The sequence below is a fragment of the Perkinsus marinus genome (genome assembly GCF_000006405.1).
Source record: "Perkinsus marinus ATCC 50983 genomic scaffold scf_1104296947810, whole genome shotgun sequence".
Taxonomy (NCBI): domain Eukaryota; phylum Perkinsozoa; order Perkinsida; family Perkinsidae; genus Perkinsus; species Perkinsus marinus.
The window spans coordinates 1-12,062 of record NW_003210458.1 but is presented as its reverse complement, the minus strand read 5'-3'; the positions used below and the strand labels follow the sequence as shown (position 1 = coordinate 12,062).

The 12,062-nt window shown below is 41.4% G+C and overlaps 2 protein-coding genes across 2 annotated transcripts in view; both read left to right on the top strand.

Moving 5' to 3' along the window:
• The window catches only part of Pmar_PMAR021371 (hypothetical protein), a gene marked incomplete at both ends in the record, with an annotated part of 14,879 nt that extends 6,917 nt beyond the window's left edge, over positions 1-7,962 (top strand). The window contains 13 exons of the mRNA XM_002779055.1: positions 358-405; positions 633-770; positions 1,964-2,038; positions 2,981-3,101; positions 3,618-3,693; positions 3,741-3,830; positions 4,482-4,612; positions 5,393-5,438; positions 5,836-5,926; positions 5,970-6,054; positions 6,678-6,812; positions 7,744-7,802; positions 7,848-7,962. Coding sequence (XP_002779101.1) covers positions 358-405; positions 633-770; positions 1,964-2,038; positions 2,981-3,101; positions 3,618-3,693; positions 3,741-3,830; positions 4,482-4,612; positions 5,393-5,438; positions 5,836-5,926; positions 5,970-6,054; positions 6,678-6,812; positions 7,744-7,802; positions 7,848-7,962 — 1,210 coding nt within the window. The remainder of the gene's footprint in view (positions 1-357; positions 406-632; positions 771-1,963; positions 2,039-2,980; positions 3,102-3,617; positions 3,694-3,740; positions 3,831-4,481; positions 4,613-5,392; positions 5,439-5,835; positions 5,927-5,969; positions 6,055-6,677; positions 6,813-7,743; positions 7,803-7,847) is intronic.
• Positions 7,963-10,688: 2,726 nt separating this feature from the next.
• On the top strand, positions 10,689-11,961 carry Pmar_PMAR021370 (thiolproteinase SmTP1, putative; the record flags this gene model as incomplete). The annotated part of the gene is made up of 8 exons (XM_002779054.1): positions 10,689-10,777; positions 10,834-10,922; positions 10,980-11,081; positions 11,163-11,300; positions 11,354-11,450; positions 11,501-11,652; positions 11,734-11,841; positions 11,895-11,961. Coding segments are annotated over 8 exons (842 nt in total), but the record flags the coding sequence as incomplete, so codon positions are not given.
• Positions 11,962-12,062: the final 101 nt, after the last annotated feature.

The window sequence follows — 12,062 nt, the reverse complement described above, 5'->3', positions numbered from 1 at the left end:
AAATTTATACACGATTTGTGGGTAGAAGTGTACAATAATTTTTTCGTAATTTTTTCAGAATTTTCATCTTTTTATAAACACATTGTAGTTGACCATGTGCATATAAGTTCACAGTGGGTTCTCTTCAAAAGGTCAGAAGATTTGATACCGTACAGAGGAAAAATTCATCTAGATAAATCGATCGCGTGATCGATTTCGCCAAGTAATCTCACACGAATCTTCCGTATGGAAAAATAATATATTTTCAAGGATTCCTCGGAAATGAATTTTTCGCGTATTTGCGTTTTTGCAAACAAAAACACACGTCAAGTACAGTACGTGTGAATTTGATCGATGCAAATGTGTGTTATTTTGTAGGACAAATTATAGTGAACAAGTTGTCGCTATCATCACAGTCCCAAACGGGTACTTTCATCACAACATATGTTCATAGCCATTGTTATTTCGGCGTTTCACCCGTTTTACGCGAAGTGGCATAAAACTTTGTGAAAAACCCGATATTCGCGGTGATATGCAGTAGTTGTGAAATATGTTTTTCACATCACTAGGATGAAACTCCATTGTATATGCTATATAGTTTAATCTCGGAAAATAACACACATTTGCATATCAAATTTACTCGTTGATATCAGGCACAGTTCGGATGGGCTCCTCGAGGACCCCCCTTTGGAAGATTTCTCAACACTAGCTGACGGGATCACCAAGGAATTGCCAAGTTCACTGATCCGCGATGATTTTTCTAATGCTGATATTATTGTTTTGATACTCGGGTAAGGAGCCTTCAGTGTGGGGGAGGGGTATAGGTGTTGGTGACAATATGAAAATTCTGAGGATTTTTTTTTGAAATTCTCATTGATTTCTGTACATTCCTATTAGAATTTGTATGTAAACTCATTAAATTAGTGAGGAAATTCCTGAACTCGGCTGAGGAAAGCGAACACATATTTCAGCACTGGTGACACGATGTGAATCTTGGAGTAGGAATATATGTTCGCTTTCCTCAGCTGAGCTCAGGAGTTTCCTATACAGTGTTGGAGTAGGAATATATGTTCGCTTTCCTCAGCTGAGCTCAGGAGTTTCCTATACAGTGTTGGAGTAGGAATATATGTTCGCTTTCCTCACCTGAGCTCAGGAGTTTCCTATACAGTGTTGGAGTAGGAATATATGTTCGCTTTCCTCACCTGAGCTCAGGAGTTTCCTATACAGTGTTGGAGTAGGAATATATGTTCGATTTTCTCAGCTGAGCTCAGGAGTTTCCTATACAGTGTTGGAGTAGGAATATAAGTTCGCTTTCCTCAGCTGAGCTCAGGAGTTTCCTATACAGTGTTGGAGTAGGAATATATGTTCGTTTTCCTCAGCTGAGCTCAGGAGTTTCCTATACAGTGTTGGAGTAGGAATATATGTTCGCTTTCCTCAGCTGAGCTCAGGAGTTTCCTATACAGTGTTGGAGTAGGAATATATGTTCGCTTTCCTCAGCTGAGCTCACGAGTTTCCTATACAGTGTTGGAGTAGGAATATATGTTCGCTTTCCTCACCTGAGCTCAGAAGTTTCCTGTACAGTGTTGGAGTTTCACCCGTTTCACGTGAAGTGGCGTACTACTCTGTGAAAAGCGCGATATTCGCGGTGCTATGCACTAGTCGTGAAGTATATTTTTCACTGGTGTTTTTCATATCACTAGGGTCAAGAAACTCCAGTGGTGAGAGAATTGGGGTAGAAGTTCAACGAGAATTTCCTCAGAATTTCCATATTTTCACCAACACATGGAGTTGCAGTATTAGAACATATGTTCGCTTTCCTCAGCTGCTGAGCTCAGAAGTTTTATTAGTAATTATGGAATTCAGATAGAACTGCACAGAAATCGATGAATAGTTTCCAAAAAAATACCTCAGAAATTCTTTTTTTTCTCATTAACACATGTGCATATTTTTCCTGCACACTGTCGGGCGATGTGAACTGATTTAGGTATTCAAGACTATCACAAGCTGGTCGGAGTCCAGAAGATTCTAAAACTGCTGTATTAGCCTTGCATAGAGCCATGTGAGATAGATGTAGAGTGTGTGCCAATTCGATATGCAAATGTGTGTTATTTTAATGATCATATGCATTGGAGTTTCACCCGTTTCACATGAGATGGCGTAAAACTCTGTGAAAAAACCGATATTTGCGGTATGCAGTAGTCGTGAAATATATTTTCTACTAGTGTTTTTCGTATCACGGTCGTAAAACTCCAATGTAAAAATGGCTATGAACATATGTTGTGATGAAAGTACCCGTTTGGGACTGTGATGATAGCGACAACTTGTTCACTATAATGTGTACAGTGCGTGCCAATTTGATATGCAAATGTGGAGAATGTGCGTCGTTTTCCATTTCGGGATTAATGATAGTGAACAACTTGTCGCTATCACAGTCTCGAAAGGTTACTTTTATCACATCACATGTTCATAGCAATGTTAATATTGTTTATGCGATATAGTTTAATCTCGGAGAATAACACACATTTGCATATCAAATTGAAACACACTCTAGTTTCACCCGTGATATGAAAAACAGTAATAAGAAACATATTTTACATTCGTGTTATCGGTCGCAGAAACATATACATCTTATAAATCACATGGAGTAATACTAGGCCTTCGTGACGAAGGGGCAGAGCTCACTGAGTCCACGTCCATGGACTCTATCGATGAATTTTACATAGGTCCCCGGTTCGATCCGCGGGTAGGACATTTCTCCATCATTAAAGTTTTTCGAGCTGTTCGCATAATCGAGTTTCCCGATTTTCCTCAACACCTCCGCATATAGAGGAGTCGTTTGATCTATCTGATAGTCTCCCACGCTTCGTAGTTAAGCCAGAATAATTCTGCACGCACGCACAACGCGAAAGTGCCTGTTGTTGCGGTATATGCTCCGCTCGCTCCGTAATTTTACCACTTCACGTTGAACAAGTGAAATTTTATTGTATGTGTTTGTCATCAGATATGGACGTATGAATTCCCTCGATCTGTCGAGTATGTGTTTCTCCTGGTTTCTGATAGCAGTCTCCGAGCTCTCGGACCCAGCACTACAAGGACCTATTGCTCTAGCCACAGCTCAGAAGGTATGCAAAATATATAATGCAGTTTCACGACCGTGATAGTGGAAAACACATTTCAAATTTCACCTCACGAAAAACAACTGTGTGATCGGTCACTCAATGGAGTATTAATCCACTTTACGTTAAACGGGTGAAACTCTATTGGGACTTCGCGTATTTTCACTACGTTCGTTCGTTTTAATTATTTCTCAACGACTACACCAGTTGAGCTCTCGAGACACATACCATTCGGAAGAGTGTAGTTCATGTACCCTACAAAGATATTAAAATACTCTCATACCCGCCCTTTATCGTGTATTGGCCGCGAACGGAAAAATGCCCTCGCCGAGAATTGAACCCGCGACCGTTATAAACTCCCTGAGCGTCGTTTCTTCGCATCGAAGGCGTATTAGTTATCGCTAGCACAGTATTGATGTATATTTTTCGGTTTTTCCAGCTCACACGATTTTGTGTAAAAACTGACAAGAAAATCTCGGAATTTTCAATTTTTTTGCAAATTTTCCTAAAAATGACATTCAGATTTCCCAGCCAGGAATAGTAGTGAGAACTCAAGATGCTGCTAACGTAATTTTAGCACTGCAGAAAAGCACTTCAGGTGAGTTTTTTTCCGATAGTGAAAGTTTTGAGTTTTTTGTATGGTAGGGATAAAAGACATTGAAAAATTGGTGAGAGAACCTTTGCGAGTAGCATGCATGAAAGCCATAGTTGACAAGTCTGGAGGGAAGGAGGAAAGTAAGATTGGAGTTTTACTCGTTTTACGTGAAGTGGCGTTAAACTCGGTGAAGAACGCGATATGCAAAAGTTGTGAAATATGTTTTTCACTAGTGTTTTTCATATCACTAGAGTCAAGAAACTCCATTGATGAAAATTTTATAGTGTGTATGGATTTGATATGCAAATGTGTGTTATTTTCCGAGATTAATGAGAATCAATTTGAAACTATATCGCATATACAATGGAGTTTTTTGACACTAGTGATATGAAAAAAACTAGTTGAAAAAAAAATTTATTTCACGACTAGTGCATATCACCGCGAATATCGGATTTTCCACAGAGTATTACGCTACTTTACGCAGAACGGGTGAAACTCCAATGTAACAATGGCTATGAACATGTGTTGTGATGAAAGTACCCGTTTGGGACTGTGATGATAGCGACAACTTGTTCACTATAATTTGTCCTACAAAATAACACACATTTGCATCGATCAAATTTTCACGCGAGTTTGAAACTTTCAACCAGTAATAGAGGGAAAAATGTTCGCTTTCCTCAGCCGAGCTCAGGAGTTTCCTCACTAATTGTAGAAGAATTCGCGTAGAAATTTACAAAAATCTATGAACATTTTCCCAAAATTTTCTAAATTTTACATTGTGCTCCTCTCAGTCAACTACTGCGACCATCTCCTCACGTTAGCGATGGCGGGTCCGGAGGCTCTGAGGCTTGACTCTGAGCAAATCGGCGAAATAGTGTCAATTTTGGTTGAGCGAATATCTGAGTTATCACAGCAACAACAAGTGAGGTGAGTAACAGTGTTGGAAGTAGATGTGTTTTTATTGTGGTATGGTAGAAAATGTGAAAAATATAATTTTTTTTAATTTATGAAAAATATGTGAAATAAATATTTTGTGAAGATAGGATTGTTGGTGAGAATTCTGGGGAAATTTTGGGCGAAATTTTCGTCGGTTTTGGGTAAACGTATATTCTTCCAACGTCTACATGTGTCGGTGACAATATGAAATTCCGTGAAAATTTTTTGCGCGAAATTTTCGTCGGTTTTTTGGTACACTTCTACCCGAATCCGTATGTAAACGTATATTCTTCCAACGTCTACATGTGTCGGTGACAATATGAAATTCCGAGAAAATTTCGGGTGAATTTTTCGTTGGTTTTTTGGTACGTTTATACCGGAATTGGTACGAATGAAAAAATTCACTGAATTTTCTTTTACAATTTTAATATTTTCATCAACACATGTAGTTGACCATATGCATATTTTTCACTCCATAGTGGTAGGTGTCTTATGAGTTTCACAAGGATGCTGAGACGATACGGTGACAGCAGAAAGGAGGAGTTGTTGTTGGCTATAGTAAAAGTAAGGTGCATGTGGAGAATGTGCGTCGTTTTCTATTCCGGGATTAATGATAGTGAACAACTTGTCGCTATCACAGTCTCGAAAGGTTACTTTTATCACATCACATGTTCATAGCAATGTTAATATTGTTTATGCGATATAGTTTAATCTCGGAGAATAACACACATTTGCATCGATCAAATCGAAACACACTGTATGTCAGGTTCAGGAAATGCTTTTGCCATCGACATCGAATTTGCGAACTAAAAGTAAGAAACTGGGAAAAAAGGAAAATTAAGCTTTTGTGAAAATCTGTGGGATTGGGAAAATTGAATCGTAACAGTGTTGGAGTAGGAATATATGTTCGCTTTCCTCACCTGAGCTCAGGAGTTTCCTATACAGTGTTGGAGTAGGAATATATGTTCGCTTTCCTCACCTGAGCTCAGGAGTTTCCTATACAGTGTTGGAGTAGGAATATATGTTCGCTTCCCTCAGCTGAGCTCAGGAGTTTCCTATACAGTGTTGGAGTAGGAATATATGTGCGCTTTCCTCATCTGAGCTCGAGAGTTTACATACGAGTTGGGGTAGAAGTGTACAGAAACCAATAAGAGTTTCTCGGAATTTTCAGACACATGTAGTTGACCATATGCATATTTTTCCGCACAGGTTCCGATTTGCTAGCATTGTGTTGGTCACAGTTGAAGCTCACGCAGTACCTCACTCGTAGTGGCGATAGTCTTAGCGGAGAAAATCGCAAGTGAGATGAATTTTGTGATGATTTCGAATTGACTTTATGACAGGTTTTTGGGTCGACTGCGACGGACGATGCATCACGCGGTAGAGCAAAGGAGAATACCATGGCCTGAACTTTGCGAAAATATACAGGTCTGTTTTTTTGGAAAATATTCTAGTTTTCCCGAGATTTTTTTCTTCATTTTTAACATCAATTTTCCCTTTTTTTCTGATTTTTTTGGGAAAAAAATCCCGAAATTTTACTTCAAGTGGAGTTGAAATCGATCGTGGGGGTAGTTGTTGCTCAGTGTAAGGGCATACCCGTGTGATCGATAACGTACGAGTAATAACAGTAGAGTTTCTTGACCCTAGTGTTATGAAAAACACTTGTGAAAAATATATTTCGCGACTACTGCATATCACCGCGAATATCGCGCCACTTCACGTGAAACGGGTGAAACTCCAGTGTTGAGAATATATGTTTGATTTCTTCAGCTGAGCTCCTCATTAGAGTTTCACCTTAGTGATATGAAAAACAAAAACAAGCGAAAAACATATTTCGTATTTCAGTTGGAGATAAACGCGTGAGATGCTGCGGGTTTCTCACGTGAAACGGAGTGATATCTCCGGTGTAATTCGCGAAGTGTTTTTCAATGCGAATATCGCGTTTTTCACATCACGTAAAACGGGTGAAACTCCAAGGGAATTTAGGGCAGAGGTTTTTTTACGTCAGCGAAAACTTTTACTGTATAAATTGATTATACTAATGTTGCCAGTTACTGCACAGTGCTGGAGTGTTCGATAGCCTCTCATACGAGGCACGGTCGGAGTTGTGGAGGTCTGCATCATATCGGCAGAAGAAGGGTGTGCCTCGACCAGAACGGAGGGAAGGCCTCCTCAGAGCTGGCGTGGTGAGTTGGTTTGATATACGTACAGTGTGTGTGAATTTGATATGCAAATGTGTGTTATTTCTTTTTCGAGATTAAACTATATCGCATATACAATGTAACAATGGCTATGAACATATGTTGTGATGAAAGTACCCGTTTGGGACTGTGATGATAGCGACAACTTGTTCACTATAATTTGTCCTACAAAATAACACACATTTGCATATCAAATTCACATATATACTGTATATTTCAGGAATACATATATTCCAACACCGCAACTGCCAGTGTTCGATGAATATATGTTCCCTTTCTGCACCTGAGCTCAGGAGTTTCCTCACTAATTATAGAATTCGGGTAGAAGTGTACAGAAACCAATAAGATTTCCCCTAAAATTTCTTCGGAATTCTCATATTGTCACCAACACATGCAGTTGAGCATGCGCGTAGTTCTTTCCTGGCCGCACTGTTGTTGTGATAGTTGGAAGAAAGTCAAAGACCGATGTCAATCATTCGAAGTGTGAATATATCTAAGCGAACTTTGTAGGGCTTCGAATGGTGTTAGTTTTACTGGTTTTTGATCGCAAAATATGAGGAGTGTATTTTTCTTGAAGAAAATTGAGAAATATTTCGACTGCAATAGGAGGTGAATCAAGTGATGTGCTATGATCATATGGTAGAGTGGGACAATAGTGAGGGCGAGCGAAATAATGCATCTCGGCTTAGCACTGGAGTGTGGTGGGAAAATATGCATATGGTCAACTACATGTGTTGGTGAGAATATGAAAATTGTGAGAGGAAATTTTGGGAAATTCTTGTTGGTTTCTGTACACTTTTACCCGAACTATTGTATAAAAAGTGAGGAAGCTCCTGAGCTCAGCTGAGGGATGCGGACATATATACCAACACTCGCACTGAGACAATACTTTTGTAGTGTGCGCCCCTCCTTGCAGGACCCTCGGAGTGGCTTGAAGGGTCTGCATAAGAAATTCAGAACGCCTGCAGTGACGAAGTAGGGATTTGACGTGTTTGAATTTTTGTTATTTTTCCGCGTTAGGCACGCCCATTTCCAAATCGCTGAGAACAAACTCGTAGAGGAAAAGACGGAGCCAGAGGAGGAGGAGTTGTTTCACAAGGTTGGTATTTTATTCGTGAAGTATTCTCGTGTATAACGACTTGATGCCATATTATGAGTTATAGTAGTGATTTATATAGTAAATCGATCGGCTGATCGATACGGGATAATATGTAGCTGAACGCGAAATAGTATGTGTGAAATTGATATGCAAATGTGTGTTATTTTGTAGGACAAATTATAGTGAACAAGTTGTCGCTATCATCACAGTCCCAAACGGGTACTTTCATCACAACATATGTTCATAGCCATTGTTACATTGTATATGCGATATAGTTTAATCTCGGAAAAAATACCACACATCGAATCGACACACACTGTAGTTGTCTGATTTGGATTCGTCACAAGAATTTAACTAGGGTATTATACGAATATATCCCATATGTGCCATTGGTTGTCAGGATCGAATATATGGCAGTATGGAACCGTCTGGGAAGATCCCGGCTCAGTCGTTTATAGAGCAAGTCCGGCGCTTGAGGGAACAAGAAGATCGAGGCCTCGGGTGAATACATCATGAATTATGACTACTGCTTGTTACACGTTTCTGAGTCTTGTTATTTCTTTTGTTGGTGATAAGTACGACGAGGGGTAAGTCAATAAATGAACGACGATGAACAGTACTGTGTGATAACTTCACCCCAATCTCGATTAATCTCGAGAGGGGTCGAAAAAGATGTTCGTGAAAAATGAGATATCTTGCTGAACTTTGAAGACCCTCCGAGACATAGGATTTGAGTGCTACTCAGTGCGTGTCTACATCCTCTTGGGTACTTGCTACCGGAGGTGATGGAATTGGGATAAAATAATAAAGCTCCTTCTGCCCGTGACCATAGCATTTCTGAAGTGCGAATTGCTAGCAAAGCGACGCGATATCACCCTTGTTAACCCTTATTATCAGAAACCTTTTAGCCATACCATGAAAGAGCTCACTCATCTAATGGGAACTTCATATTGTGATTTTAAGACCCCACCTCGGGCGTGGATGATATCAGCAGCAAGTCCGGCTTTGCGGCCTGAAGTTGATTTTTTCCGATTCAATTCCAATCACCTGAGAGAGGGAATTTCACCAAGAAATACAATATCAAGTTGAGCAGCAAGCTGATAGAATATTCGATGACTACATACACGCATGCTTTTAGCATAGGATCGTCCTGACAATCTCAAGTGTGTCCTATCAGTGGCTAGCAGGATGTAGTCTAATATATGTGTGGTCGCCTTATCAAATCAATAGGGCGAAATTGTGGTGTTATAAAACACACAACGAGCGTAACTGACCTTGTGGAAACTCATCAAGTCGATTACCTCGTACCGTCTTGACGAAATAAATTCGATAAGGAGTTACCAGATTGGATTTCCATACAGGTTTCACAGTCCAACGAAAAGACAAGTTCCTCATCGCTCAAAACGATAACAATAATTCCCATAGAATTGGACCATTGCAAGTTGGCATCGCGAAACGTCTTTCTAGATTTCTCGTGTCACCACACGCCGATGACTATAATGCAACAGTTGCTAACAAGTCATCACTAATTTATATCATGGATATATTCACCCAATCTTGATCTGGCATATATATTATCTAGGTATATGAGTACTCGAACTCAAACACTTGCAATTGACATAACTAAGGGAACGCAAAACGACTTTGTTTTTCTAAGAAGCCGCGCCTTTAAATTTCCGAGTAATAATTATCGTGGTACTTATCAACAACCGCTATTATTTATCGTGTAAATAATTCGATTTAATCGTTCGATTTATCAGTATTCGGTACTCTTCGCGTTTCTTTCTAGATAAATGCAATGAGGTAGACTAATCCTTGACTAAGGAAGGATACTGCGCTCAAGTTGGGGTTGAACCCCAGCCTGATGTCGTGAGACATATCGCGATAACAATAAGCCAACTCCTTCGATACATAGCGTGTATTACACGCATGCACATAGGGCGGCGCACAACATCGTAGGTTCGCCTGGTACTTTGTAAGAGCTCAGGGATACGCATATGCGAGTTGAGGAAGCCACGGGGTACTCCGTAGTACCTAGTACTCCGAACACCCGAACACATAGCTGAGGCCCTGATGCATCGTGCACTGGGAGGACAGTGGCGATGGGAGGTACATCCATTACAGCTAAAAACATTCGTGTAACTCAAATGTTGGCCTTTCAACTACTCCTCGCAGTTGTAAGTTACTCGGCAGTTACAACTTGTAACTGCCGAGTACGACGGATCTCAGGTGAAGGACATGTTCGAAGCCTACAAGGAGAAGTAAGGGGTCATCTAACTGGTCGGTTATCACATATACGAAAGTATTTTTGTGTGGCCAGATTTGGACACAACTTCGATGCACAAGACGATTCCCGTATGGAGATTTTTGCAGATAACCTCCGCTACATAGAAGAGGGGGATGCCAAAGGTGGGGTCATCTGACTAATTCTTGACTAAGGAAGGACACTGCGCTCAAGTTGGAGTTGAACCCCAGCCTGATGTCGTGAGACATATCGTGATAACAATAAGCCAACTCCTTCGATACATAGCGTGTATTACACGCATGTACATAGGGCGGCGCATAACATCGTAGGTTCGCCTGGTACTTTGTAAGAGCTCAGGGATACGCATATGCGAGTTGAGGAAGCCACGCGATACTCCGTATTACATAGTACTCCGAATACCAGAACACATAGCTGAGGCCCCGATGCATCATGCACTGGGAGGACAGTGGCGATGGGAGGTACATCCATTGCAGTTGAAGTCATTTGTGTAACTCAAATGTTGGCCTTTCAACTACTCCTCGCAGTTGTAACTGCCGAGTACGGCGGATCTCAGGTGAAGGACATGTTCGAAGCCTACAAGGAGAAGTAAGGGTCACCTCACTGGCCGGTTATCGCATACGAAAGTATTTTCGTGTGGCCAGATTTGGACACAACTTCGATGCACAAGATGATTCCCGTATGAAGATTTTCGCAGATAACCTCCGCTACATAGAAGAGGAGAATGCTAAAGGTGGGCTCATCTGGTTGAGGATACCTATTCAAGTTGACGTAAGAGTATCACCTGCAGGTCTGCCCTACAAGCTCAAGGTGACTCCATTCGCTCATCTGACCAATGCCGAGTTTAGAATGACCAGACTCGCGACAATGCCGAAGGCTAGAAGCTTTACCGGTAGCACCAATCATCGCAGCTATTCCTCTTTTACTGATCCTGAAGATCAGATCCTCATCTACTGCGCAAATCTTCCTTCAGTAAACGAAGCGAACACCGTTGGTTATGAGGGCTCCATTGAAGAGCTTCCCGCAGCTGTCAACTATGTTGCCAAAGGCTGGGTTACGGGTGTTAAAGATCAAGGCTTTTGCGGAAGTTGCTGGGCCTTCTCAGCTACTGGTGGTATACTTTCGCTGGCCCGCGCTGATAACTTTCGAGGTTATCGTCAACAGGTGCCCTTGAGGCTCTTCACAAGAATCTTACTGGGGATCTCGTGCCACTCTCGGAGGAGCAGTTAATCGACTGCAGCTTTATCGATTATGGGAATGCGTGAGTACCTCGATTGTAGCCTACTTGTATACGACTCTTCGACACTTCAGGGGGTGTTTGGGTGGAGACATGTCCAACTCATTCGAATACGTGGCGGATCACGGTATCGCTTCGGAGAAGGATTATCCATATACATCAACTAATTCTGGGTATTCAACTCCTTCTCCCTGTCAGCACGATCATACGGCCATAATCGCGGTGAGTTCAGCAATGTTCATCCGCTGAGCTTTTGATCCACCCAATCCTCAGCCCCATTCCACATGGTATGTGAACGTGACAAAAGCCTCAAAGCCCGCCCTTCTGGCAGCGATAGCCTTGAGTGGGCCAGTCAGTGTCGCCATTGATGCGGGATCGAGAGCCTTCCAACACTATGGCGGAGGGGTTTTCAATTGTACGGTGACATGATACTGTCATGCTCCCATGTGGAATGCTTTTCGGTTTCAGCTCCGTGCAATACGACATTGGATCATGGTGTTCTCGCAGTTGGCTATGACTTGGAAGCAATTGAGCCGTGAGTTCATCACTCGTCATGAGCGATCGCACTCGACGAATTAATACGCTGATCAGTTACTATCTTGTAAAGAACTCCTGGGGAGCTTCATGGGGCGACAA